The sequence below is a fragment of the Lutjanus erythropterus genome, chromosome 1, assembly GCF_056507025.1.
Source record: "Lutjanus erythropterus isolate fLutEry1 chromosome 1, fLutEry1.hap2, whole genome shotgun sequence".
Classification (NCBI taxonomy): domain Eukaryota; kingdom Metazoa; phylum Chordata; class Actinopteri; order Lutjaniformes; family Lutjanidae; genus Lutjanus; species Lutjanus erythropterus.
The window spans coordinates 25655877-25683758 of NC_139317.1; the positions used below are offsets into that span (position 1 = coordinate 25655877).

Sequence of the window (27882 nt, forward strand, 5' to 3'; positions counted from 1 at the left end):
GACAGTAAAACATTTTTTCAAGACTTTTATTTATTCTTCTATCATCCAAGTGTCACTTTTGATCCATCGTGTTACAGCATTCAGAATTATTGGCACTCCTGGTATAGACAAGCCAAATGTGAGATAAATAAATCAAGTAATCAGCTATACCCTCTGTAGAAAGATGTGAAATATTGCATCTGAAGTTAAATTCATCTTTTAAAAGATGATTACAAAATTGTTGGCACTTTGTTGTGTTTTTGGCATTCATGCAAAGCTTATTGAAGTCCACTTGACTATGGTGCGAGCCTCCCTTCGTTTAAAACTGCTTCAAGTATTCCCCACCAACTTAATGACTAACCACTCTGAAGGACGTACTTGAATTACCTTAGCAGCAGCAGTTCTGGCAGCCATCATTTTAAAAAATTATAATTGGAAAACATTTATCTAAATAAATAGCATTTGAGAATGGAAAAGCATGTTGCATATAGCTTGCTACTTGGTCTGTTTATCTTTTATGTCGTCTGCACCAAATGCCAATAATTCTGGGGGGCACAGTGAGAGAAGTGCAAAATTCTAATTTAGGCAATTCTAATAATTATGACACACATCCTTCATTAAGATGGAGAAGGTGTGATGGATATAAAGAGCATAGCCTCACTTACATCCACTTATCGAGTCACCTTAATAGCAGGCAACAGAAAAAAAAACCCTGTCACATTTTCAAGCCAACACATGAAGTCATAATCTCAGCGTGATGTTTTATTTCCAACATATTTATGTTTCAAATAATTCCCTGGTGATTCAATGTGAATCCCAGTGTCTGAACTTCACACAAAAGGTCTGATCACAAGCTGTGGACACAATTTAGGACCAAATCTCGCTGTCCAGGCTGTTCTCCGCATCGAGAGCCTGTACGGATGGAGGTGTTGACCTCATCATACCCTGTCTGTCATTCAAAAACAAAACTTAAAATCGTCTGGCAGCCCAGAGTGCATTAAGAACCGCTTGCATGAAAAACACAATGATTGTGTGTGTGTATGCATGTGAGAGAGGAAAGGGAGAGAGAAGGAGAGTGTGTGTGTGTATTGCACATCTCAACATCTTTAGTCAGAGCACAGAGCATGTTGTCCAGAGTTCGACCTGAACTCGTCTGTTCAGCACCATGAAACGTTGTGTGAGTGCACAGTGGCAGATGGGGGGCCTCTTGGTCCGCGTTGTGTTTCCACTCTGGCTGCTCTGGGTCTTCTCTCTCTCTCAGCGGTCCGGCTGTTTCACTTCACATATCACGGCTGCTTCGGTCTCTCCAGCTTCATTAAGGGCTCTGGGGTGTCCGAGTCACTGTGGTGCTTTCTCTCTCGCGGGGGCTCAACTTTGCTGCAGCGTGTCCACGAGGGGGAGCGCATGTACCCACCTCTGGGCAGCGCAGGCTGGTGGGAACCTGGAAACCAAACACATTATGTTTTGTCCATAATGTTAAGTCCAGGCAGATATACATACACATGCATATGGAAACAAACACAAGAAAGTCACTCTGCACACCTGTCATGTTTCACAGTGAGTGTTAAAATACACTTGATTCAATGTTTATTTACATCAGTAATACATATAATGATACAGGGGATAAGATTCAATATATTGTGATATATTCTGATGTCGGGGGTGAGGTGATATATTGCAAAGAAGGTTATACATGCTTCAACCGGCAAGCAAGGGACTGCAGGCCTGTCTGGGACTCTCAAGACTCTTATCACGGGGGAAGACTTGGAAAATAGGTCCAAAAGTACTGGAGCACACGGACTCAGGTGACAAAGTTTTATTTAGTGACCAATGTTTTAACAGCAGCTGCATCTTCATCAGAGTTAGACAGAGCAGAGACCCACATCCACTTAAAAAACCTCCTGTTGTTGACATATTCCATACTGTATAAGTGTGATCCGTGTCTCAATGCAGTATTTTGGCCCCTCTCTGTTGTTCTAGCCTATGTCGGATGAGTGTGTACTTAGAGGAGGTTATTTTAGAGGATGTCTCTGTTCTCTTTGACTCTGATGAAGACGCTGGTGTTGAAACATGAATCACTTAAAACTTTGTCCTCTTAGACTGTGGGCCCTAGTATTTTTGGGCTGATTTTCCAGGTCTTTCCTGTGACAGCAATGTATTGCTGCTTTTTACAGTCTATTAATCAATTTCAGGAAAACTGTCCCAGTATAAAAAGCACCACCATATGCACACAATCTTTGTGCAAACAGTTTCTGCTTTTGTATTCATCACAGTCCCTGTATCATCTATCATTACAGCACTATGTTTAATGCAATAAATTTTACGCTGCTACATTAGAGTAGAAGAGTCAAATGGCTTAAGACAGATAACAAAACTGCAATGAGTCTTTGCATATAAACTATTAATTAAAAATTAATACTGTGCTTTTGAGAACTGATACTAATATCACCAAACTTTATATTGCAATACTCAAGTGTATTGGTATTTTCTTACACCCCTAGTGTGCCTGTGCGCGCGCGCGCGCACACACACACACGCGCACACACACACACACACACACACACACACACACACACACACACACACACACACACACACACACACACACACACACCAGCCATTTCTAGACAGGCCACAGATTGTTGTTCATTCAAGACTACACTGATTATATTTTTAGGGATTCTTTCAAAAATATGAAAATGAGATAATGGCAAGCTAGGATGGGATAAGAAACTTTCTTTATCTCATCTGAGACATCTAACATGATCCACAAGAGTATTCCTCACAAGAAGCTGCTTCTCTTTGCACATCCAGTAAATATATAATAAATAATCACTCTGCTGCAACTCACAGCAACTTAGTCTTCTACCAATCGTTTCTGTTGTTGTATTTTTAATTAGACACACAGATTTTTTTTTTATAGTTCCACTTTACACCACTTGGTGGTGATGTCCAACCAACCAGAAGGACAACAAAGCAACAGAATGACCGACAGGGAGCCGACAAGTCATTCTGCCTTTACACGGCCCATATCGGTCCAATGTTAGATCTCATGAGTGAAGGTCATACTCAATACCTGCCTTATACATCTCTCTGACATCCATATCCTCACACATCCACATCCTCACACACGTTACAGACTGAGAGACAAAGAGAGAGAGAGAGAGAGAGAGAGAGAGAGAGAGAGAGAGAGGAATGGGGAGGTGGAAAAGATATATTGATTTCAGGAGATTGATGGCGTCTCCACTGGATTTTAATGAGAAGGACAACAACCTCTTCACAGCAGCATGAAGGAGTCTGCTGCAGCAGGCGTCACGAACACCTGCTGATGACTGCGTGTTCTGTTTACGCAGTTATGTGAATGTGTCGACAATGTGCACATAATGCACAATGTGAGAGTGTGTGCGTCACTTCTCCTTTCATTGTGTGCATCACTCAGATTTTTGTTGACCTGTTTTTGCCTTGACTTCTAATTAAAAGACTGAAAGGAAAATAATTGAAAGACACACAGTGAGGAATGTTTGCACACCTGAGAGGTAAAGTCATTACATACCTCCCCACATCATACAGAGATTTTCCCTTTGTTCTCTCTCTTGCTGTCACAGGCACACAGTACCCTGAGCTATGGGGTAATGTAGTGTACTCCTTCTGTGCTGCTGGCTCGCAGCCATTAGATGTTGCTGCACTTATTGTGTCTGAAACACAAGGCTCTCCTACAGAAAACCTGTGTAGGCACAGCAAAAACAACAAAATGTGTTTATATGTGCACATGTACATGTGACGTGTGATAATGCTCTTTTCATAAAACCCAATGCTTGTTTTATTTGTGCATGCTAATCCTAGCACAGCCCAGTCAGTGTTTTTGAACTGGGGCAAATATTAATAATAATAAAGCGATTATAATCTAATCTGGAACGTCCCCGAAGGCAGTGAGCTGAACTGGAATTTGACTGGAATTTATGTTAAAGGGAACCTCTATAGAGGGTCTATAAAATGTGGTCTCATGCTCTTAAAGGATAAATCACCACTGAATGACAGAAAGCTGCTGCTGTACTGCTGCCCTATGGGCTAAAACTTCATAACATGCTTCACTTCTGGCTACATCCCAAGCAGTGATATCACCGCAGGTGTTGTATCTCTGACAGCAGATTGGAAAAAAAAATCTAACTGGCCACAGTCCAGTCACTGATTAGGGTGTGTCTGTCTGTTGTTTGGTTGTGTTTCCAGTGAGATTTTATGTGCTGTAATGCAGTGTTTCTCAAATGGGAGCACCACTGACATATATAGTGACAGACAACATGACACTTCCCCCTGGTGGCTGGCAGCAGTATAAGTCATAAAGCTTACTCTCTCCATTTCAGTAGATGGGACATGGGCCAAACTAAAACATCAAATTAGTTTAGTTTAGTTTAGTTTTCAAATTAGTTATTTGATGCTTTTAAATGGGAGTTTAATGTTATGACTGACAGCTGAGCTCTGCTCACGATGGACTCAGCTAGCTGTGAGGGCAGGAGCTTAACGTCACAAGAAAGAAAAGAAAGCGAAACCAGAGCCAACAAAAGCTGTGTCAGGAAAAATATGTTTTAAAGGCATTTACCTCAAAGAGCTGATATTTATGCGACAGCGCTGCATTGTACCTTTTTGTGTAGGCTTTTTTTAAAAACAATTTTTTATCAAAGCTGTTTTGCTCTGGTTGAGGGGAACCTGGATAACAAAAATATTTAAATAAGCAGTATATTACTGTAAAAAGTTTGAGAACCACTGGTCTATTGCAAACACCAAACAAACTGTCAGAGATGGAACTCACTTCTCTGTGCAGTCAAATACGGACTATCACGGATTTGAGAATGACACATGATATGTTGTGTAGTAAAAATGACTGAACAATGAATTTATTTTAGTTCCCTATTTTCTGCTTCACTTCACATGTCTACAGAAGAAATCCTTAAATCACACACCCGCTCTAAAACACAAGTCATATCACTTAAAATGGAAAAAAAACATCAACCAGACAGAGACACAATAGGTTTCAGTCTGCAGTGTCATCAGTTAAAACCCTATTATTGCTCCAATGACAAAGAATAGGACAAAGCCAAAGCTATGCCTGTGGTAGTTTGTCAGGGATGTGGGGAAACTTTATGGTTCATCAGGCTCATTTCAGTGTGAAACAAAGAGAAAACCTACTGGACAAAGTCAGCCTTTTGTTGTGTGTCCTCTGGAGCTGCTCTGGAAAGAGACGCTTGATGAAACACTACGTACTGTATGCTGCAATTTCTGGATTTCAGCAATGGGGTACAACGAATCACTAATTTTGGTTGAAATGTCCATGAATTTAGGCTTGACAAGTAGCATAAAGTAAACAAGAGGAACATGGGAATGGACAAAAGGAACACTTAGAAGAGGAGACAGCAGAGTAAACAAAACAAACAAGACACTGCATCTATAAATAATGTGTTAGTGTTGTTTCCCATATTATGATAACTGTTTAAATGGCTTTGAAGGCCTGCATGTTTCCAGCAGGGAAAAGTGAATTATTCAGGAACCTACATTTAGCATGAACTCGCTCACCCATCTTCAGCCTCTCTCCTCTTCTCTCCTCACTATACTTCACTTAACCTCTTCCTCAACTCCTACATGCCCAGCACACACACTCAGCAGTTTCCCATAGTGTGTAATGCTCACACAGCACAGCACAGCTCAATGCTACCACATCTGCAATGCAAACTTTGACACAACATAATTAAACTCCTCCAACATAAACTCACTGAAGACTTTATGGCTGAATAAAGCTGCTTACTTTTTATTACACAGCATTTGTCACAGTTCAGTTTGCAATATGTTACTATTGTAGTTTTAGTGGCGTTGTTCAAGACTTATCAAAAATCATCTTGCATGAAATTACAGGCTGAGTAGTGAGGGAGGTTTTTAGGGAATCCAGATGAAACAGAACAGCTGGTCCTCACAGCTGAGATTTGTGCAATAAGTCGCTGTTTGGATAAATCCTTTCTCATACACACACACACACAAACACATCACTGTCATTGTCTGCATGACATGACGTCTGCATGCAACAATAGACTATCTCTGTTCATCTGTGAAATACACTGAAATACATTTCGTTGTTTTAGTTTATCTGAAATACTGTCGCACAATTAAAAAACATTTTTAGAATGAGAATGACTGAATTTACAAATAACAAAATGTGATGGACCAACAACTCTGTGTGGTGTAAAACAAACAAGCAAATCAAGCTTTAACATCATATTGTATCTACTGCACAATTTATGTTGTTTGACAGACATTTTTATCCAAAACTCTTAGCTGATGACATTTAGTTTGAAGAATTTTTTGCAGATTCATTGTTTGCGCAATAACGTCAATCTGTGTCTTTTCCTCCACGGTATCTTTGCAAGACATCTGTCTGCTTTGTTAAAGGTCCAGTGAGTAAGATGCATGGGGATTTCTTGGCAGAATTAGTCAGAAACAGAATATAATATTCATAAGTATGTTTTCCTTAGTGTATAATCACATTATTTTTTTTTTATTTCCTTAAAATAAGCCTTTAAAATCAACATATAATGTGGGTCTTCTTTCATGGAGGTTGCCATATTGCAACACCATGCTTCCACAGTAGCCCTGAAGGGACATACCAAACACTGGCTCAAGATACGGCCTAAGTTTCATGGTCACTGTGGGCAAAACTCAAATAAAATGAAAAAAAAAAAAATGTTTTTCTCTTGCCGCCGACTACCGTTCATATTTTTTCCATCCCATGGTGGTCCACTGGAAGGGGAGGGACCACACCTCGCTATTCTGTTGGTTGCAATCTACAACCACACCACTAGATCCCACTAAATCCTACACACTGGCCCTTTAACTTGTCATGCTCATGACAGCACTTTGGTGCAATGCCTTACCTTACCTACTGAGTAATACACAACACTTCAATTTCAAATAAAATTTGGCGATCATATGATTTTACGTAAATCTCATAGCCCTATAAGACAGACACTCTGTAGCTACTCTACATATCAGCATGCACACTCTACAGCACTCTCAGCCTCTCATCTATCTGGGATGGTTATCCTTCCTGTGTACAAGCCATATCTGAGGCAGACATGGAAAGAGAAACCGAGAATGAAGGATGAAGGTAAGCTAAAAGACAGAGGGTGAAGGAGAGGAATACTGTGTCTGCGGTGAGGGTGAGACAAAAACAGCTCACAGGTAGAAGAAGCGAGAGAAGAGTTTGGGAAGCAAGTTACAGAAAGACTCTGCACAAAGTGATACATCTTTAGTCGAAAGGTTAAAGATTTTCAACAAGGAAGAAATGTCTCAGATGGCTGATCTATTTTTAGTCATGATTTATTCAGGTAAAAATAGTGAATGACGCGCACTTTGCCACTTGGATTAGTTAGCAATAAAAACAGTTAAATCAACTGAATGTGTCATTCTGAGTGTGCAAACATTTAATTATTGCTGTGATTTTGTTTTGCTCACAAATCTGAGGCCGTTTCATGTCATGGTATACAGCTGTACGTCTCCTGACAGCAGGACTTCATCTTGATTAGCAGAGAGCAGAGCAGCGGATGTGAGGCCTTGGACTAGACTGTAGGCGTCTTGGCTGTTGCATCTCCTGCACCTGGCGACTGACAAGCAGCTGTGGCCCGTGACTAACAAGAGGCTCAGGAAACTTGGTGTGGTTGTGTTTGGAGAGGACAGCTGAGAAGGGTGAACAAGTAAATACTGTTTAATCTGCACTGCTGTGGGAACACAGGTCTAAAGTGGTAAACATATATTGTATACAGTATATGTCATGTACTAGCATATTTGATCGAATAGTTGTTGTTTGAGGCTGAAGCTTGGCCCTGAAAATAAGTCAAATTCTTTGAGATGGTGCACTGGTGTTCATGTGGTCATGTGTTGTTTAATCAGAGTTTGTCTGTGAATCAAACCATAGCTGAGTGATATCTAATGATGCACCAAAACTGAAAGACCTTGAATCAAACTACTGTTGCATTAATTGTGTCTCACGGTTTGTATGAAGTAGTGGTCGACTTATTACAGATAAGATATTCAGCATTTATATGATAATAAGAATCAGTGGCTTTTTTTTTGTTCTTATCTGTTTCCCAATAAGATAAATTAACATTAAAATATCGGTTCAAAATATTGGTTACTGATTTCCTTGATTAATAATGAATGAATGAATGAATTACTTTATTTCAAACCACAAATTATATAAAACATAATTAAAAATAAAAAAGACAAAAGTAACAGTGTCCGAAAAGGAGTAGGGAGAAGTAAAACTTATATATCCCTAACCCTTTTTTGCTCATGTATTACTTCAACAAACTCCCAAATTTATTTACAACAAATATACAACTATCAGTTTATTTACAACCCAATTAAATAAATAACAACCCCAGTTTACTAATAATCAGTACTGGCCCTGAAAAAAAAAAACATATCCTTCGACCCCTGATGTGAAGTCATTGATTCATATCCCTTGACATCAGAGCACAGCCACTTTATGTGTTTAACTTTAGGACTGATAATAACAGATTGATGTAATTACTTTTGACAGTGTGTCCTAAACTAGCAACTCACCTGCAGGTGTTTCATTTAAGACATTAAAATCTAAAGTTAGTTCTGCCCAGGTCACAATTTAACTGTTTTCCATCCATTTTTAAGTGGCTAGAATCCATATTTTTTATAACAATGCCCTGGCTCTGTGGAGGTTTATAGCAGCCTCAGCTCATTGTTAAGCTGTCCAACCTGCAACTTTATTGTTTTGGTGCAGCCTCTCAGCTCTCATATGACCTTTTTGGCAGCAGCACTAGGGAACTGTTTTCAGTAAAAAGCTCTAAAATCCCACTGTACACTATCTGCTTCATACCAAGCAGCAGACAGACACAGTGTGAACCTTACTGAATAAATTTAGTGGAGCATTTAACCACTACAGAGCTGGATATTTCTCTCAGGGGTTGGTAGAGACCAAAATCCAAAAACAGAGCTAAAAGACGGTCAATATTGGACTTGTATTAATCCCGTGGCCACAAACACAACTCCAAATAAATGCTAAGGGTCCTCTGTCATGGCTAGATTGTGTTAATAGGTAACTGTTTGCTAACAAGTTTGCCATATCAACTTTAGGTGATAATATGTCAATGCTGTGTGCAGAACTTGTTTCCACTGTCCCCAAGTGGCCAAAAAATCTATCATTTCAACCAGGTTTAAGTAAATATGTTGCTTTGATCTTGTAGCTGAGTTACTATATTAAGTCCATAAAAGTGATTTACTGGAAACCATAAATCTGTCTACACTACAGTTGTCTTGGCAGTAGCAGCAGTGATAAATAAACTGAGTGAGCCCCAATTAAGAATCCTCACATTGTATATGATAAATTGGAAAACTTTTAATTTTATAAAAACATTTTACATGAGCACAGAGTACGCTACACTCTACACAGGTTTTACTAAGAAACAAAGGAAACTTGCAAATAAGATACGCCTCTGCACTAAATGCTGTATAATATCTTTAATTCAAATAATTGGCTGTGGAGCTGCAGACAGCAGCTTAAACCACAGATGGTTCACTGGTACCATAACACACAGTTAACAAGCTGTGCCACAATATTGAACATTAGTAATAAATAGAAAAGAGAAGGAAGGGACAGAGCAATGTTTTTGAAGATGCAGAAGATGATACAATAAGAAATCTACAAAATCCAAGAGTGATAGCAAGTATGTCTGACCATACAAAATCTGTTTTGTCCATCCATTTTGTGTTTCAGTGGAGTCAAACAACCTAAGATCTTGACATACACATGTGGTCGGCCACCACCATTAGGTTCTCTGTTAACTCACTGTCACCGTGTCGCCAGTATGATGAATATCTGTTTTCAGCTGAAGTACGAGCCCTGTGCCCATATCTGATGACAATATCACAATTGAACATCTGACATTTTTATCAAGAAAAATGTGACTAGCACAATCCATGTACAGAATATACAATATTTGTAAGACACTGGCTAAACTGTGTCAGTGGCCCTTTGAATCTTGAGCCAGCATGAAATCCTGTGTGCATGCTGAGAGGCAGGAGTGTCGGAGGAGGAGAGAGTTCACTGTCCGCATGCAGGATGAGGCTCACAGGTCATAAATAAAACATGGGAAAGATTTTGTGCTTCCTTTTTCAGGCGTGCTAACCTTTATCCTCCACCTTCTTCTGTGACACACATGCAGGGTGAACTGTTTTTCCTCTTCAGTATGCATATGTGCATAAGGCCCATCTACTGCATTTCATTAATTTGGCTTGTATGTGACTGGTATGATGTAGTCCCAGCTCAAAATAACATTGTTTCCTTTCATTCATGCTTTCCATAATTCCTAATTGAGACTTTAAATGTTGTTATCTTATAGACTCTAATTTGTAAACGCAATTATTTCTCACAAGGCTGTGAAAAAACAGAAGTTGTTTGCAGTTTTAAGGGCGGTGTATCCAGGACACCATGAAATATGTTTTTTTTGATGAGTCCCTGAAGGAGTCACGTGACATTTCTAATGATTATGGCTCAGCAGTCCTTTTAAGAACCCTGCTGGGCCATAATGATATAAAACACTGCACAAGATGTGAATATTCTGATGTGAAGGACCGCTGGGAGGAAATTTAATTTGGGAAACGTTACCCTCAACAATCAAACTTTATGTGTAACTCACTGACCTTTTTTTAAATGAAGCTACAGAGCAAATGGGCCATGGGTCAGCAGATCTGTTCGCATACCTTAACACATTTAAAATATTAAGTGCATGTATTGGTCTATTGCGTACATGACTGTACATCTTTGTGACTTATAGAGCAAGCTTATTGTCTTGGTCCAAATTTAATTAGAATGTGCTGAGAGAAGAGTCATTTAAGGACCAGTGTGTATGATTTAGTGGCATCTAGCAGCAAACATGTCCCTTCACTCTCCCCTTCCAAGCATGAAGGAAAACCTACAAAACTTGCGCAAAATGCAAAAAGCTGTATCTAGAGCCAGTGTTTTGTTTGGGGCTATTAAAGAAATATGGGAGTGCAACATGGCAGCCTCCGACCCAACATCTGCAGATATAAATGGCTCCCTCTAAGTTAATGACAACACAATGGTTCTTATTTTCAGGTGATTACACACTAATGAAAACATACCTATGATTATTAGATTCCATTTTTGCCCTATTCTGCTAATAAATCACCATAATAAATCACACTGGACCTTTAAGTTCTAAATTTCGTGCACTTTTATGTCCTTTTTGCTGCAGCAGGCAGCTGTTTAAAGTGAAAAAGCTAAAGTCACACTGTACACTACCTGCTCCACACCAAACAGCAGACAAACACAGTTAGTAACTAATATGTGAAAAGTGGAAAATCTAGCAGCTCAAGAGTCAGATATTTCCCTCAGGACAGAGCTAAAAGAGAGTCAATATTGGACTTATATTTGCCAGGTGGCCAGAAACACAACTACAGAGAAATGCTAATGTTAATCTGTAAGAGCTGGATGTTTTACTATGCAGCTATTTGTCCATTCTGGGCTACTGTAGAGACATGGCTGTGCAACATGTCAGACTTCATGGAAGAGGACCTGTGCCTTCTGTAGATATAAAGAGCTCATTCTAAGGTTACAAAAAATACTAGTCTTATTTTCAGATGATAATATGAAAACATACTTGAGGGAATCTCAGTATTATTTTTGCAATTAAATACATTCCCCTTCTCTTTATTTTTGTTATTCTAGTTTATTGTGAAAACATGTATGCTTTTACATTTTTAGTTAACCTTACCTGCTGGGGACTCGTTGTGGTTCTCCTCATCAGAGTCAGCAAAAACTTCAGCCAGCTCCTGGTCAGACATGTCAGTCAACTCCGTCAGATCCAGGAGGTCAAAGTGCACCTCCAAAGAAGATACACTGCTCAGTGGTTCTGCGAGGCAGAGAGAGAAAACAGGGAAGCCGAGAGATTAAAACTATCCACGCATTTCTGCTGACAGTGCAGAAGAGAAGCGGCTCTTTACAGAGAAGTGCTGGAAGTGGACCTGCATATATTGTGTATATGGAGCTCCTCCACCCATCATGTACAGTAACACCGCTCTCGAACCTCCATTGTGCTTATAATCAGATCAATAGCTGGCTCTTGCAGTACTATTGTAAAATCAATTCTAACAAAGAACATTTTTACTCTTTTATCCACTGTTATAGGTACATCTCTTGCAAAGTTAAGTGCTCTCCACTTCAGAAATATTTCAGACACAGGAGATGAAAATAGCCACTTCTTTAACATACTGTGATCTCTGTCTTTCTCCTGGGTGTGTTGCACCTGTTCATTTCTGCACAAGCCTCTGATTCCTCTGCAGGCAGGAGTTACTACTGCCACACACAACAGGGTCACATATATTCACATGCGGTGTGTGTCGACGTGCCCGGCTCAGCATTCCAATCAGGCTGCCTCAGATACTGAAATGTTAGTGTAAGTTATGTAAAGTGGAATTTACTCAAAGACTGTAATACATGCATAGAGGCTAGCAAGGATTCAGGAACACCTGCTTGGCTAAGCATCGCAAGGCATCAACCGATCATGTGCAACAGAGCTAAACTAATCTGCCATTATAGTGAGAAAGATGTTTGGAGATGGCACTGAGGCGGATGGAGGTGTGTTTGTTTTTCCTCATGAATCAGCGGATACCTGCCTGCCATACAACATCAAGTCTGAATGAGACACTTCACCGGTTGTTTGTGGGTGTGACTTTGCAGAGAAAACGATGGGTTACGTGACAGGTTGAAAGCTGTGATTACCCCACGTCATTTGTCTGCTGTTTTCCAGGCTGTTTAAAGACAACGCTTGAGGCTGAAGAAACAGAGCCCACTCTCCTGCTCCTCTGTGTCTGCTGCTACATTTAATTCCCAGCATCGCCCTCCTGATAGAACATATATTGATCCAAAGAAGACTGATCGTTATGCTGAAGAGGTGGCTGGTTATTGTGCCATATTTCAAAGATATTAAAAACACTCAACACCAGAAATGCCACTAGAGACGTGGAATGAAAAATAAGAAGCAGTGACTATGATAGAATACAAATCAGAAATGAGCACTGAAAATTTTGAGACTTCAGCCTTTGAAGTCCAGATGAACCACCTTTAACTAGGACGATCAAACATAATCTGTCCTCTATTTCGTCCCAATCTACCTGCTCTACTCCAGACGCCCTTCCCAATTTTGTTGTCACGCTCAGAACCAGGTCACATGCCAGCCATGACACAGGTAGTTATGACATGCATGAACATTTTTAAAGCCGTGTGGCCAGCATAGAAATGCTCCACAGGAAATAATATTACGGTTGATATCAGAATTGGAAGTTCCTCCAATACACTGGGTAATGGTCAGTACTAATATCATGTTATTTGCTACTGGCATTTTTTTATTTTTCTATTTTTCTAATTTCTATTTTTCCTTAGCCATCTATAAAGGTACTCGGTATTGGCCAAAGCAAAGTTCAGGTATCTGAATTGGTATGGGACCAGATAAAACGGCATCGGAATAAATAGTATTAATATAAAAAAAACGAAGTGCCTACAAAAGAGAGAGAAAAAAAATCTGCCCCTACTCCAGCGTAAAGCTGTAAGCAAGAAAGCTACAGTAAAGATATTATTAAATAAAGATATTATTGATTACCTTGCCTGAGGATAACTGCTATTGCTACCACACTATCCACTTTGCTGGTGTAATACTGCAAATTTCCCCAGTGTGGCACTAATAAAGGATTATCTTATCTTATCTTAATAAAAAGAATATAAGCTATTATCCCTCTAGAGCAGGGGTTCTCAAAGTTTGATAACTGAGTGCCAGCATATAATGGCACAGGAAAACCCATTAACTTGTTGTAGGATATGTGATTGGTTTGACAATGACATTTAACATTAAATATCTTGAGCACCAAATTAATTTTTTCGCAGATAAGGCTGATCATTTTACCTGGTCCTCATGGTCTGATGAAGTAAGAGTTGATGCCCTTTTCCTGAGACCTTATTTTCTTCTTTTCTGAATTTGCTAGCATTAGCTAATAGCACTAACTTCGATGACAGAACATACCTGCAACACCCACGTGGTGCCACCAGTTGCCATGCAACCAGAGGCTTTCCACAAGTCGTCATTCCTAACCTGACAGACGCTTGTCAGGGGAGTGCAGTCTGACCCAGTGGTGTTTGATGTATGATGTATTAAATGTAGGCTATTGAAAGTGTAAGTATTGAAACAAAATAATTAAAATAAAATGCATACACTACAGTACATGTCACATTCAGGAACTGCACAAAATGTTTCTGAGGGCCACAACTGGCCCGCAGGCCTTACTTTGAGAAACTATGCTCTAAGGGCTATAGAGCTACATGGCACTTCATTAAAGGGTTAAGCTCATCAGTCTCCATTATCACACCATTAACCACTACATCACACACAGTATAATTAAACAGCAGCAATGGAGAGGCTCAGTAACCAACAGACAGAACTATTTCACACCCAAATGTTTGGACACTTTTCTTTGTCTGCTGTCTAATAGTGGTTTGTCTACATTCAGTGTTCATCACTTCAGACTGACTGTCTTCAAGACTGTTTTCTTGACTGTGTTTGTGAATAAATTTGACTTTACCCTCAGGCTGGAAGGTGCCTGCTCACAGTGATCAGTATTTTTTGACCCCCTTTTCAGGAGGAGTGACGAAATTGGAGGCAGTGAAACAGGGAGGCTGCAAATTGCGGAGGAGGAGATGAAGAGAAAAGAGGGAGAGGCAGGATGATGGGAGCAGAGGGAGAGATGAAGCTCAGTAAGAAGGTAAATGTAAACCAAGAAGAAGGGAAGGAAACAGATGAAGAGGAAGGAAGGAATTATGTAAAACAAAACACTCACTGCATTATTTGCTGCTGTTATTTCAAATTGGCTACAAGGTTTTTCCCATCTTGCTGCGCTTGTTTTTTCAACCACCTCTCCCTCCTTCTCTTTTTTCCTCTCCCACACCCTTTCTCTTTGAATAATTGATCAGTACGTTTTCTCTCCCAGGCAGACACACTGAAACAACTGCCTTCGTCTGAAAAGCCAATCAGAGAAGCTCTGAGACGCCAGTGGGGAGGACTGACAATAGAGAATTCACGCTGAGACAAAAAAAAAAGGATTTTGAGACTAAAGCAGATGGATAATGTAAAAGACCACCGCCTCTTCTTACAGCAAGCACATAGCTTTCTGATCCATTTCGACTCCTTCTTGACATATTTATGTATTTTTTCTGCATGCCCTTAATGTTACACTTTAAATTCATGCCTTTGTAGTTAATGTGTGTGAAATCAAGGTCCCTTCATTCCACTGAAACATAATATGATGTTTCCTTTAATTTAGAACATCACAGAAAGAAAAATAAATGTTTGTATGCTGTCATGCGATGTTCCATAAAAAGATTTTACATTAATTCTCTTTCCCCCTTTCCTCTTTCTGCATGTTAAAAGGTACAGATGGATTGAACTGGAGGAACAAAGAGTACGAGGGCTGAGTGAGAGAGGAGTTCACATTTGAGAGAAGGGATAAGAGACCAGAGGGGAAGCGCCTTCCATGCTGGATCTTTGTAATCCCCTTCCTTCTCTACTGGCTCAGCAGGGCTCTGAGGTCATCAGTCCAGCCCGGGCAGCCTGTAATGAGGTCTGGGTTCTCATGGTGTGAGGACAATTGAGAAAAGGCTAATGAAGCTATAGCCAAAGTTCAGTCAGAAAGACTATTCTTATGCATGTTTAGTTTACCATCCTGCCATTCACTCCTCTCACACATGCTCCCTCATAATTTCTTTGCTCACATTGCTTGGGGCTGTCAGTTGTGATATCAGCTGGTCACTTCTATCCACAGTGACACACGTTACTGCATATAAAAATAATTAGTTACAAGGGAAAGTAACTTTTGCATGTCTGCTTTCATTCCCTTATTACTCATTCATTCATTTAATTCTTCATTTTTATTATCATTATTTTGGGGGCTTTTTAATATTTATTTGTTGGACAGCTTAAGATAGACAGGAAATAGGGGGAGAGGGTAGGGGAAAGACATGCAGCAAAGGCTGCAGGCTGGAAGTGAATTCATGGTCGCTGCTGAAGATTGACAGCTTCTGTACATGAGGCGCACACTCTACCAACTGAGCTAGCAGGGCACCCCTTAAATCTCTTATTAATGCAAACACAACTATACACCTAGTATTTCAGTGTGGCTATATACATGTAAACTAACAGTGGTTAATAAATTATTATATACAGTAGGTGATTTGAGTTGTAATGACAGGGGATGCCATCACCCAGTTAAATGAACAAAGTGTGCCCTGTCTGTTAACCTGCTATCTCCCCTTTCTATCCTTACTGGCAAAGAGAATGCAGGGGCAGACAGGTTGTTTACTGGAATATGTTAATCTAGTTTTTCTGACTAAGGTTTGTGGAGGTTAGAATCTATGGACCCGACCATGGCTCTGAAATATCAGTAGCCTAATTGTGCTGTGTATTTATAAAATTTATAAATGGTGCTGTCCATGGTGCTGAAGTAGCAGACAGATTTGGAAATGTGTCTTTTTCTCTCAGTCCCATCCTTCTGTCAGTTTCATCTTGGATCAATAGTATTATGTAAACTCTATAGCTTTCAAGATGACTAATCCCCCGTGGGTTGTATTGGAGGATGTCGGAGTGCTGACATAAACTCATGGGCCTACTGGGGACTTCGTTATTAGCCGTTTCTAGCCCTCCTTCTCAGTTGTGAGTTTGGCTGGGTAGTGAAGCGCAGGTTTAAGGCTGAGGTTATAAAACTCCCTCGTAACAACTCACTATGTGGACCGCTGCTTCAGGACGGAGTTTCCCTCTCATCTTGTGGGATTCGTGGATCACCTGGTCTTGGATCTAGTGCTTCTAGAAGCAGAAGACAACGGTTCTGGGTTTCTCCCCAGGCTTCAGCATGAAAGTGAGGGCACGATGTGAGAGGTCTAGCTCTAGAGGTGACGAAACCACCTGGTCAGCCAGGAGTTCGACGAGCAGCCCAGAACACAAATCTGTTGGCCGGGGGCCTCTGATAGACTCGGGTAAGCCTAAAATGCATACATTGTTACTGCGGCTTTGTCCCTCCAGGTCCACAGCCTTAGCCTTGAACTTAGCCTTGTCGCTGGCTAGGTCTGAGCAGGTCACTTCCAGTGCCCTGATGTGGTTGATTGGAAGGACTGAATTTGCTGCTCTTCTACTTTGGCATGAATGGTGTCAACCTTCGTCTTGAGAGTTAAGAATGCAGATCTGAAGGCATTTCTTTTTTTTTAGTTTCATACTCTCTTGAATTTTTGCTGGATTTCAAAGCCATTTTCAGGTGGAGGTCGGAATAAAATATTTACTGTTGATGTGGATAGAATGATACAAATTGGGCTAAATAGGATGAAGGGTTAAAATAAGTGGGAGTGCAGAACATATGCATCTACTCCATGTTCTTGGTGACTGGACTCCTCCTCTAAACTCCTTCACTATGAGAAAGAACCAAAAGATTCATTCATGAGTCAGCATACTAGTGGCGAGTAAACCTAACTTATCAGGTTACTTAAAAGAAAAAAGAACTTTTCTACTTATCATATGATGAACAATTAATATTAGACTATGATGAAAAACAAGCTCACATTGAACTGTCTTGTGCCACCGGGTGATGTTAGATCATAATAAAAAAAATAAGTAAAAAAACAATTTTAGTAATTGTAAAAGCCTATGTCTTTTTAAATATATATATATCTCTCTGCCATTAGTCATTCATGCTTCCGTCATGCACACCCTCCACCCTACCATCATTGCCCAGTCTCTGTAGATTCAACAGCTTCATCATTTCATCAGCCTCTTCAGCATATCAGTCCCAGCAGCATCATCAGCTGCCACCTCCGGTGTCTCCATGGCATATTTATCTTACCGCTGCTCAGAGCAGATGCCCTTCGATTACAGAATCTCCCTGTAGAGTCTGACTGACAAAGACTTTCTGTCAAGACCAATTATAACATATAAACTGTATAATACACAATCATCTTCATTCACTTGTCTCTCCTGATTGAAATGTATTGAAATATATTGAAGGACCAGCGATGTAGGATTTAGAGGCATCTAGCTGTGAGCTTGGAGACTGCAAACACCTCATCTCACCCTTTTCCAAGTTTAAAAGAAGAACCTACAGTGGTCATGCAAAAGGCCACAAAACAGCATGGCAGACTCCATGGAAGAAGATCCACGCCCCTGTACATTTATATGGCTCACTCTAAGGTAACAGAGACATAACAATTCTTAGTTTCAGGTGATTAAATGTCAATGAAAACATCCATCCATCGCCCATAGCCGCTTATCCTGATGGGTAGCAGGAGGGCTGGGGCCTCTCCCAGCTGACATTAGGCAAGAGTCCAGGTACACCCTGTACAAATCGCTAATTCATCAAAAACATCCTTATGAATATTATAATGAATTTCTGTCATATTCTGCCAATAAACACCTGTAAATGTTACACACTGGACCTTTACATGCCAAAAGGTATTTTCTCTAGACAATATAGGCTGTTGCAAGTATTTTATTTTCCTCACACTTAGTGAGCATACAGTCTATCAAAATTAAAACATGTCACACGGCTCTTCTCCAGTACATCATGCTTTAGCTTCAGCTCTATGATGAAGGCAAATTAGCAGAAAAGATTTGATGACTAAACGATGGTTTACTGGTATTGCAACAAGTTTTAGTTCATGCTGTCAGATAAGCTGTACTCAATGTTTTGAATCCCACATTTCTCTCTTCTTCCCTTTGACTCTCTTATAAAAGATGAACACAAACAGATAAACACTTTTTTTGCTCTCAGACTTACTGCACAGCATAAATTTTTAATCTTCATTTCTTACACACCCACTCAATCACAGCAACAAAAGGGAACTTTTCCGCACTGCAGTTTTATATGGGTGTGTATGTATTTGTCTATCTTTCTGTACTGAATATTGTTGTTTTTCAGTGACTTAGTTGCCAGAAACCAACTTGTTCCTTTCTGGTATATTAAGATGTTTGTCTTTTTAAAGTAGGCTCTTTGCTCCGGGTCTAAAAATAAATGTTGCAGGTGACACAGGAGCAACTCTGGTCCCTCAGATAAAACTGCAACACTAGCAAGGAATTTCTTTTCTGTGCTATTCAAGATGAGGCTGCAACATGGCTCTGTGGCAGTGTGGACAAAAACTTAAAGGGATAGTCTGAAGTACTCAAATGGGGTTGTATGAGGTATTCATCCATAGTGAATTACCAACAGTAAATAACAGTCAGCATACTCCCAGTTTGGAGGGCAGCAGGTATATTAGAGTAAGATGCTAAAATCATTGGACTGCTGTGGATAGGACCTGCAACAAAATGTATTTTAGCCACTTCAAAAAAGGTCAACCTAAAACAAACTTATGTCAGTTTAAACTAAATTTGTGTTATATTTAGAGTATTCTCACTGCTTTCACTGCTTTATCTTGCTGTCAGATGGCAATTTTTGAAGGGAAACCATTTTTATAAGACAAATATCAACTCTCTCGCTCAACCAGACTCCATTGGCGAAATCAGTCATTTTACCTCACAGAATATGGGAGTTTCAGGTCTACCACTGCCTCAATCTGTTAGTTAGTGTTATCGTTGTATGAATCTGAACTAAACTTTAAAGGAACACAATAACACAATCAAATGAACAGATTCTGTGAGGTAAAATCACTGATTTCACCAATGTGTGGGTGAGTGAGAGTTCACAATATTTGGCTTAACGGTGGTCTCCTGTCAGAAATGGTTGTCTGATGGCGAGGTAAAGAGGTAAAACTGATATTGGGTTTTTTCAATGGACCTTTTGATTTGCTGCTGATCCTGTCCAAAGCAGTACTTTGCTCAGCTTCCAACACCAGAACTCAGTATTACTTAACATTTACCGGTATTATCAAGATATCAAATTATTAAGGGTTTGCTTAGGGGAGAGACATAGCTGAGGTGGGACAAAAACTGGATTGGGATGTAATTCGGAATGGAATGAACATCGGTGATGGTTTGAAAAACCCCAAATCAGTATATACATTTGAAATTTGAAATAAGGCATTAGATGGGACTGGTCCCTGACCTATATTGTTCTTTCTGCTGTTGGCTCCTTCATTCATGTTGTATGGGAATGTCCAGGGATTCTAGATTTCTGGGGGAAGGTTGTTAATACCCTCGCAGGACTAGTTGGGGCACTATTACCAATGGATCCTGCTGTACATCTTCTAAATGAAGATTCCCGTCTTTCCCTCATGGATAAAGCATGCAAAGTCTGGCTGACGGGCCTAACTGCAGCCAAGAAGATTGTAGCCCAGCGCTGGAAACCTACTCACAATATTTATATTATTCATTGGCTACGGAGCTTTTTGGACATTTCTTACCTGGAACTATCATCAGCAAGGATTAATGATGCAGGGCCAGACACAATTTTAATGTGGACAAATCTGATATCTGACTTGAAAGATCTTCTGTGTAAATAGGACTACTCTGATCATCCATCTTGTTGGTTGGTGGAGTGGAGGGGGGTGGAGAGGGGGTGGGAAGTGATAGGGAAAGGGGCTGAGGGTTGGGGGGTATGAAAACTTAAAATGGAAATTTGCTGTATTGGTTTTAGCCTATTTGTTATCGTTCGATTTAAAAATGAATGATAAAAAAAAAATATCAAGGGTTTTAGCCATGTGAAGATGAATTCTATGTATTCTGTTCTCATTTTATCTTATTTTTACTTGTAGCTTTTAGTTTTCACACTTATTTTTTATCAATTATTGTATTCTATTCCTGTTTTAATTTCATTCTATGTCTTTATTATGTGATGCACTTAATTTGGTGCATTAATTTCTTTGTTGTAAAGCACTTGTATGAAAGGTGCTATACAGATTTATTATTATTACTCCTATTGCTCTTCCAAACTGCGGCGAGCTAACTGCTAATCTCTCAATGACTGATCTCCTGAGAATGAATGTACTGTAACAAGAAGAATGATCATTTTGAATATATGTTTCCTCAGAATGGGATTTGAAGAGCATTTTGTGAGTATTTCAAGCGACAGTGGTCTTTCCTTTCTTTACTCTCGCTTCATAGCCAGAAACTATTATGTGACCTGCCAGGTGGCTCGGCAAAGACACAGACATTAGCCTCTGGATGAGCTGTCCCTCTGAGAAAGTGTTGAGTTAGTGAAGCAGATAAAGGTTGCCTTGTCACCCATGTAGACCCGACAGCCCTCTGTGGTTCTGTGCCCTGGGCCCTGAGTCTGGCACGTACAGGGAAGCCTCTGTATGGGACTGATGCACAATGAGTCCTTTCAACCACGACTAAGCTGCAGTGGTCTTTGAGAATGTGGGACCAGAATACCTAAAATAGGCAGCGATCATTCAGTGGGTTTAAAGATCAGAGATGGTCAACCCTGAGTGACGATACAGACAGTAGTGACTGTCACTGATAAGACACTCTGGAATAGAAACAGAACATCTTCTCCCTTCCTTATTTAACATTCCTCACGTTCTTCATCATTTGAGACACTTACTATTGATCAGTTATCATGCTGAAGGCATTTTCCACCAGTAATTACTCTGCAACACCTCTTTTCCACTGATGAATATTCATCACGTTCTTAATATCAGCCTCTCCTCACCCCTTTCCCTGGGTACTCACGTCTCTTCTCTGTGATGTGCAGCAGGCTAGCGGTGTGCCCAGTCAGGCTGCCCTCCTCCTCCTCCCCCCCTGCTGAGTGCTGGAACAACTCCTTGGATAGGTCACCTGAGCTGGAGGGCTTCAGCAGCTTCTGGATGTCTTTATTGGGCTCTATCAGCACACACAGAGAAAGTAAGACAGAGAGTGAGAGGGAGCAAATAGAATAGAAAAGGTGGAGATATTGATCAGGCCTTTAGATTTTTTAATAAAAGGTCATTTGCTCTACTTAACTTACTGTAACTCTCAAGTCTATTTCTAACCCAGGACAATTAAAGGGATTAAACAATGTCTTTGAATCCATAAAGACACATCTTCTTGAAGTAATGAAGGAGAAGAAATCAATTAAGAGATCCCAAGTATATTCACTCCAGTGTCTGCCATATTCAGCAGTTATCCTCCTTGTATAACCAATTTTATGTTCAATTTCATTCAATTACCAAATCTAAACCTGACATGAATCCCAATGTCACCTGTCTACTGTAATGCTGTGAATTCAATTTTACTCTCCGTTCGCCCCTTCTTGCATTCTTTAATTCATTCCTACAGTCTGTACAAGTGTACACACTCTGCTTTTTGTCAGTTGCATATAAATTTCTGTTTAAATCTATGTGAACATGTGTTTAGCTGGTGTTAAAGGTTTTATAAATGTGTGATTCCTTGGCTGTAATTCAACAGTTGTTACATTTTTGTCATTTTAATGTTTTTAGGAAAAAATACAAGCTGAGTAAACTGAGAGCCTCTCAAACATCCATTCAAGATAGAAAAAACAAGTTTGCACAGGCTATTAACAAAGTCTGAAAATAGAAGGTACTTAAAATAGCATCCCTTTAAATACCAGAGTATGCAAAAAACTCTGTTCACCTGTTTGATACAGCTGAAAACACAGTGGGGTATGTGATGAGGCTGACTGAGGTAAGGACAGGAGTTCAGATACGTCAAATTCCAAGGTGGGACGCTGTGCGAAATGCACATAAAAATGGAACACAATAATTTGCTAATCCTTTTTGACCTCTATTGAGTTGAAAACACTACAATTTAATGTTTAAACTATTAATTTTTATTGCTTTTTATAAATATACACTCATTCTGAATTTGATGCCTGCAACAAGTTTCAAAAAAGTCAGGACAGCTGCAACAAAAGACTGGGAAAGCTGTGCAATGCCCAAAAAACATTCCACAGGTTAACAGGTGAATTGGTAACAGGATCGTGATTGGGTGTTAAAAGGCTCAGTCATACATAAGCATGGATGGGGCAAGGTTCAAAACTTTGTGAAAAACTTCGTGAGCAAATAATCCAACAGCTTCAGAATGTTTCTCAACACAACTGCAACAAATTTAGGAATTTTACCAACTATAATCCATAATATCATTAAGAGATTCAGATAATCCAGAGAAATCTTTTCAGGTGAGGGGCAAGGCTGAAAACGAACAATGAATGCTCATGACCTTTGACCCCTCAGGTGAAAGTCCATGTTTTAAATTGTTTTTAGAATTCATGGACATTGAGTCCTTCGGGCCAAAGAGGAAAAGAACCATCCAGATTGTTAAAAGCGCTACTGGACTGGAATGACCACAGTCCAGGCGTGTCACTGAAAAACGTGTAGTTCATTATGAAGCGTAAAATACGCAGAGACTGTGGAGCCACTGAAGTCATGTATCAAGCAAGAATGGGAAACTTTCAAGTTCAAAACTTCAACACTTCGTGTCCTCAGTTCCCAAACACTTACTGAATATTGTAAAAAGAAAAGGTGATTATAGCAATAAACATTCCCTTGTCCCAACTTTATTGGAACGCACTGCAGGCATCAAATTCAGAATGAGTGTATAGTTACAAAAAACAATAAAGTTAAACAGTTTGCACATTAAATATCTTGTCTTTGCACTACAATCAATTGAACACAAATGGACACATTTTTGCAGATAATTGGATTCTGTTTTTATTTATGTTTTTATACAATCTCCCAGCTTTTTTGGAATTGGGCTAATATAACTACAACATAAACTACCACAATTTTCCGCAAAGTATCAATACTTTTGACGCTAGTTAATACAAACCAGGCATGTTGGGTAAAATAGAGCCAAATAACCTAGTAGTACATTTTAAAAATGCAACTGAAGAGGACATTTTAATAGAAAAAAGATTAATCTGTGTATATGGAGAAACCTCTAACAAAAGTGGCATCAGTAATGTTTTTTTTATATGAAAACATGCAGTTAATAGAAAGTAACGTAGGAGTACAACAGCTCACGATGGGCCTCACCAGATGGCTGATGAGTCCATGTCTACTCGCTGTATATTCCTAGACAGCTGAATTTCTCATTTTAGTTGAAAAGTGTGTTACAGCCGAGGCCGAGCCAGACAATCACGGATTCTGATTTCACCCTGAGAAGCCGAGTGTTCATTACTCTGCTATTGATTGATTTCCCCGGCGGAGCCACACAAACGGTAGGAGACTATAGTGTTACCACGTCTGCTGTTATAATGAAATGTTTGCTCAATATTTAGACCAAGATATCAGCAGCTTTGGTTTCCATTTCCATCATCTTCTTCAGCAAACACTCATTATAGAAATCATGCTGGATTACTGTCCCCTGACCTTTCTACTATTGCTCTGGGGCAGTTTATCATCCATCCATCTATCCAAGCTGTAATTTTATCCATTAACTCTAAAATCAGCTTTTTCTCCACAGGGAAATGTCATCACAAGGGCTGTTGGAGTTGCATTTGCCATATTTGTAATCAGCTATTTGTCTTAAAGGAAAAGTGGAATACTTATTTGTCAGATATGAAATCTGTTTTAAACCACAGATACAAGTTCTAAGACATAAATCCAACACAAATCTCTGAGGATCACCTTCCTTCCTTCTTTTATAACTATATAGTATTCCTGTGTTTTGTGTGCTTGTATTTGCCCAAACGTTTAGTATTTTGGTAAAAGATGAGTCTGGCTCTCAGTCAGGATGTTAATCAGTGACAGAAGAAAAAGGCTCTCAAGAAAGTCACAGTGTATGAAGGAGGACATGTTTACACAGATGGCATGATCTAACCACCACCTGCCGGACCGGCTGTGAAAAACCAAGAGTAAATAACCAGAGTATAAGTTACTGCTGGTACAACGCAATCAGAGCTATCAGAAATGTGGTCTCTCCACGCAATGGCTGACCTTGTCTCAACTGGAGCTGCCAGCCATGGCTGCCTGTGAATCAGCGAGCCCGACACAGACAGGCAGACAGATGGAGAGAGAAGCTGAGAGCTGAGAGTGATGTGTGCCAAAAGTTGAGTCAAACTCTGTGTCTCACTCAGTTCAATAAATCAATCATTGCTTGTAGCACAGGCAGGAGGAATTAACACCCCCAACACCCCTTTTCGCCAGGTCATTTTGCCTGCTGATTGCTCTCAATCTTCTATACTTTACTGCAGTGTTTCTCAACCTGGGGGCCGGGTCTCCCAAGGGGGTCACGGAATAATTGACAGGCGTCCACAGAAGGTTGTGGAGAACAAAATGAATCATTGCGGCAAGCAGCATGGAATGAGAGGAAACAGACACAAACACTAACAAAGTAACATTTGCATTTTCTAACATGAATTAGCAAACAAACTACTCAGACCAACAAGCAGGATGGGAAATGAGGTACATATTTTAGACACAAAACAAACTCGCTTTCATTTTGCCACCTTTGTGCCATACTGTTGTGCTTAAAGAAGCAGACAGAGCCAGTTTTGCTAGTTATCACATGGAATAACTATCAAGCAATGGCTTCTCAGAAAAGGTATTCCAGCTTCAGACTCAGAACAGGAGACTGGACAGGAAATAGAGAAGATGTCTCAATGTGTGTCACCTGAAAGTCTGAAATATCACCCTGACTTTATGCAATATAGATTTTTTGTGGAGGTCACCAACACCAACTGGTTTGTCGTAGGGAGCCACAACTCAAAAAGGCTGAGCTGCACTGCTGTATAGTAATGCTTTTTTAAATGTTACAGTATTTTCTGCAATGACCATATCTATACAAATTTCTCTAAATATAGGTGACCACATCACCGTGCACAGCCCTAATCCCCATGAGCTGAAAATAATGTTTTATCAACTTTTATTCTTTAATTCAGAGTGGCTGCTGGTTCAGAACAGGCACAATGCAAACATGGTTATCTAGAAGTCACACTTTGTAACCCTGTCTTGTGATACATCATAATAATGATGTTCACTCTAATTCCATCTCATCATAATGAACAAATAATACCCAATTTGTCACGGGCGGGTAATTCTTTCTGTCAGCATGAACATGTTGTTCTCAGACACAGTATGTAAAGTGGAACAAAGCCATGGCAGGAAAAATAACCATCTCCCATAAAAAATACTATTACTGTGAATACCTGCTGAAATTGCAGCTTATAATGGCTGCAGAGACATTGTTTTAGCCCCGAGATGCAATAGAGTAATAAAGCAACATTTTAATGGTGGGTGAATGCACTCTGTACGGTCAAAGGAAGTATTATACTGACAAATAAACTACCCCTCTGCTGCTCTGCATCACTTTGTACATTATGAGATGCATGCCTTTTATCTATCAAAGCTAATGTTATAATCTTTCCGGCACAGGAATTTCATTTAAGACTTATTTACTCGAGATGCACAGATATGTCATTATTTGTATCTGTATCTATTCAACCAAAAAACTTCTGTCTGTATTCTTTAAAAAAATGTTTTCTAAGCTTTTAGTGAAAGTCACATTAAATAAGGCAAATGTTTTGGATTTTAACCTAATATTCACTGTCAATGCAATTGGTGTGTCTACAAATAATTCAGCACTGAATTATAATTAATTCTGAAATATATTTCCACATCATCATACTTTACTTCCTATTTTTAGCTAAAGTAAGTTTATCAACCACCACCTCCCCTTTAACTGGGTGATACTGAAAAATCAAAAACTGAGGGAAAAAGTTTAATAAATCAAAAGATTCTGTTTTTCATCTGAAACAGAAACTCTACGGTAAAGACATACAAATATGTAAAAATACACTTCAGTTGAGGGTGATAATTTTGGTGCACTACATCAGGAATTGATTAAGGTAGGTACAACCTTTTTTTAACTATGTCGAGGTACTCAGCTGGAACTGACTTTTTCTGAATAATGAGTAACTTTGAATAGAAGACATGTCTGTTTCCATCACATTATTTCTGCCTTCCCACATAGCGTACTCAGATTCAGGTCCATCCTTATTAGATATCGTACATTACTTTGCCACCACTATAGACAAACATAGTTAAATAATGAGCCTTTGAATTTTTAGATGTTACAGTGCAATAGTGGCACCACTGAGGCATTGTGCAGTGCTGCCACACAGAACAGGCTTCTCTGGATGGTCTTTACACAAAGGCCATATGCATTCACTATTGTACTGCAATTTGTATTTCATCAGTCCAGCTTTTGTGTCATTGACCTACAGTGCGTGGCAATAAAAAGAGCTGTACTGCTGGGCAACAGATTAAAAATGAGGCCTGTAGAAATAACATAGAAATGTAGAAATAAAGAATTCACAACTGGATCCTATGATAAAAGATAGAGACACTGATGCCCTGCTATATTTAAACGTATCAGACTAACTCCTGAGTAGACAAACATAAAAATGTTACTCAGTCCCACCATTTAGAAGTCTCCATACAATTTACAACACCTTGAACATGCTGTTTTAAGAAAGACACAAAGCACAAGTCATTCAAAAGACAAAGACACTTGAGAAATGTGACAAAAGCTGTGTCACAGAGAAAAGAAAGAGCAGAAAATGTCTCTTACCTGGGCTCCCTGCCCCTCCCTGTGCCTCCATGCAGCTCAGCCGAGTGTCCTGCTGTTCACCACACCAGCATCGGAGACAAACAGGGAGGGAAGAAGGGAGAGGCAAGGGGAGAGTGTGTCTGTGTGTGCATATGAGAGAGACAGAGTAGGGCGGGATGGGGTAGACAGCGAGACCTCGGCTCCCCAAACCCTCTGCTGCTCCTCCTCCTCCTCCTCCCTCTCTTTTTTTGTCCTCCCTTGTTCTAGATTTCCCAAACAGGTGATGCTGGTTTGTCCTCTGGCTCAGTCCACCTGCCCCGCTCTGCCATCACAGCTGTGTGTCTGCTGCACAGAG

The 27882-nt window shown here is 39.9% G+C and overlaps 1 protein-coding gene across 1 annotated transcript; it reads right to left on the reverse strand.

Moving 5' to 3' along the window:
- On the reverse strand, positions 1-27758 carry dbndd1 (dysbindin domain containing 1). Its single transcript, XM_084718236.1, has 4 exons — positions 27549-27758; positions 21711-21860; positions 11793-11930; positions 1-1420 (listed from the first exon to the last, which is right to left on the reverse strand). The coding sequence occupies exons 1-4, from the start codon at positions 27577-27579 to the stop codon at positions 1266-1268; spliced, it is 474 nt and encodes a 157-aa protein (XP_084574362.1). The 5' UTR covers positions 27580-27758; the 3' UTR covers positions 1-1265.
- Positions 27759-27882: the final 124 nt, after the last annotated feature.

Excerpts from the sequence above, each read along its gene's own strand:
- dbndd1 (XM_084718236.1), bottom strand. The coding sequence starts at position 27,579 with ATGGAGGCACAGGGAGGGGCAGGGAGCCCAG. Across the intron at positions 11,931-21,710 it reads GCACATCACAGAGAAGAGAC|AACCACTGAGCAGTGTATCT; the intron begins GTGAGTACCCAG and ends TCTGCCTCGCAG. Across the intron at positions 1,421-11,792 it reads CCACAACGAGTCCCCAGCAG|GTTCCCACCAGCCTGCGCTG; the intron begins GTAAGGTTAACT and ends TTTGGTTTCCAG.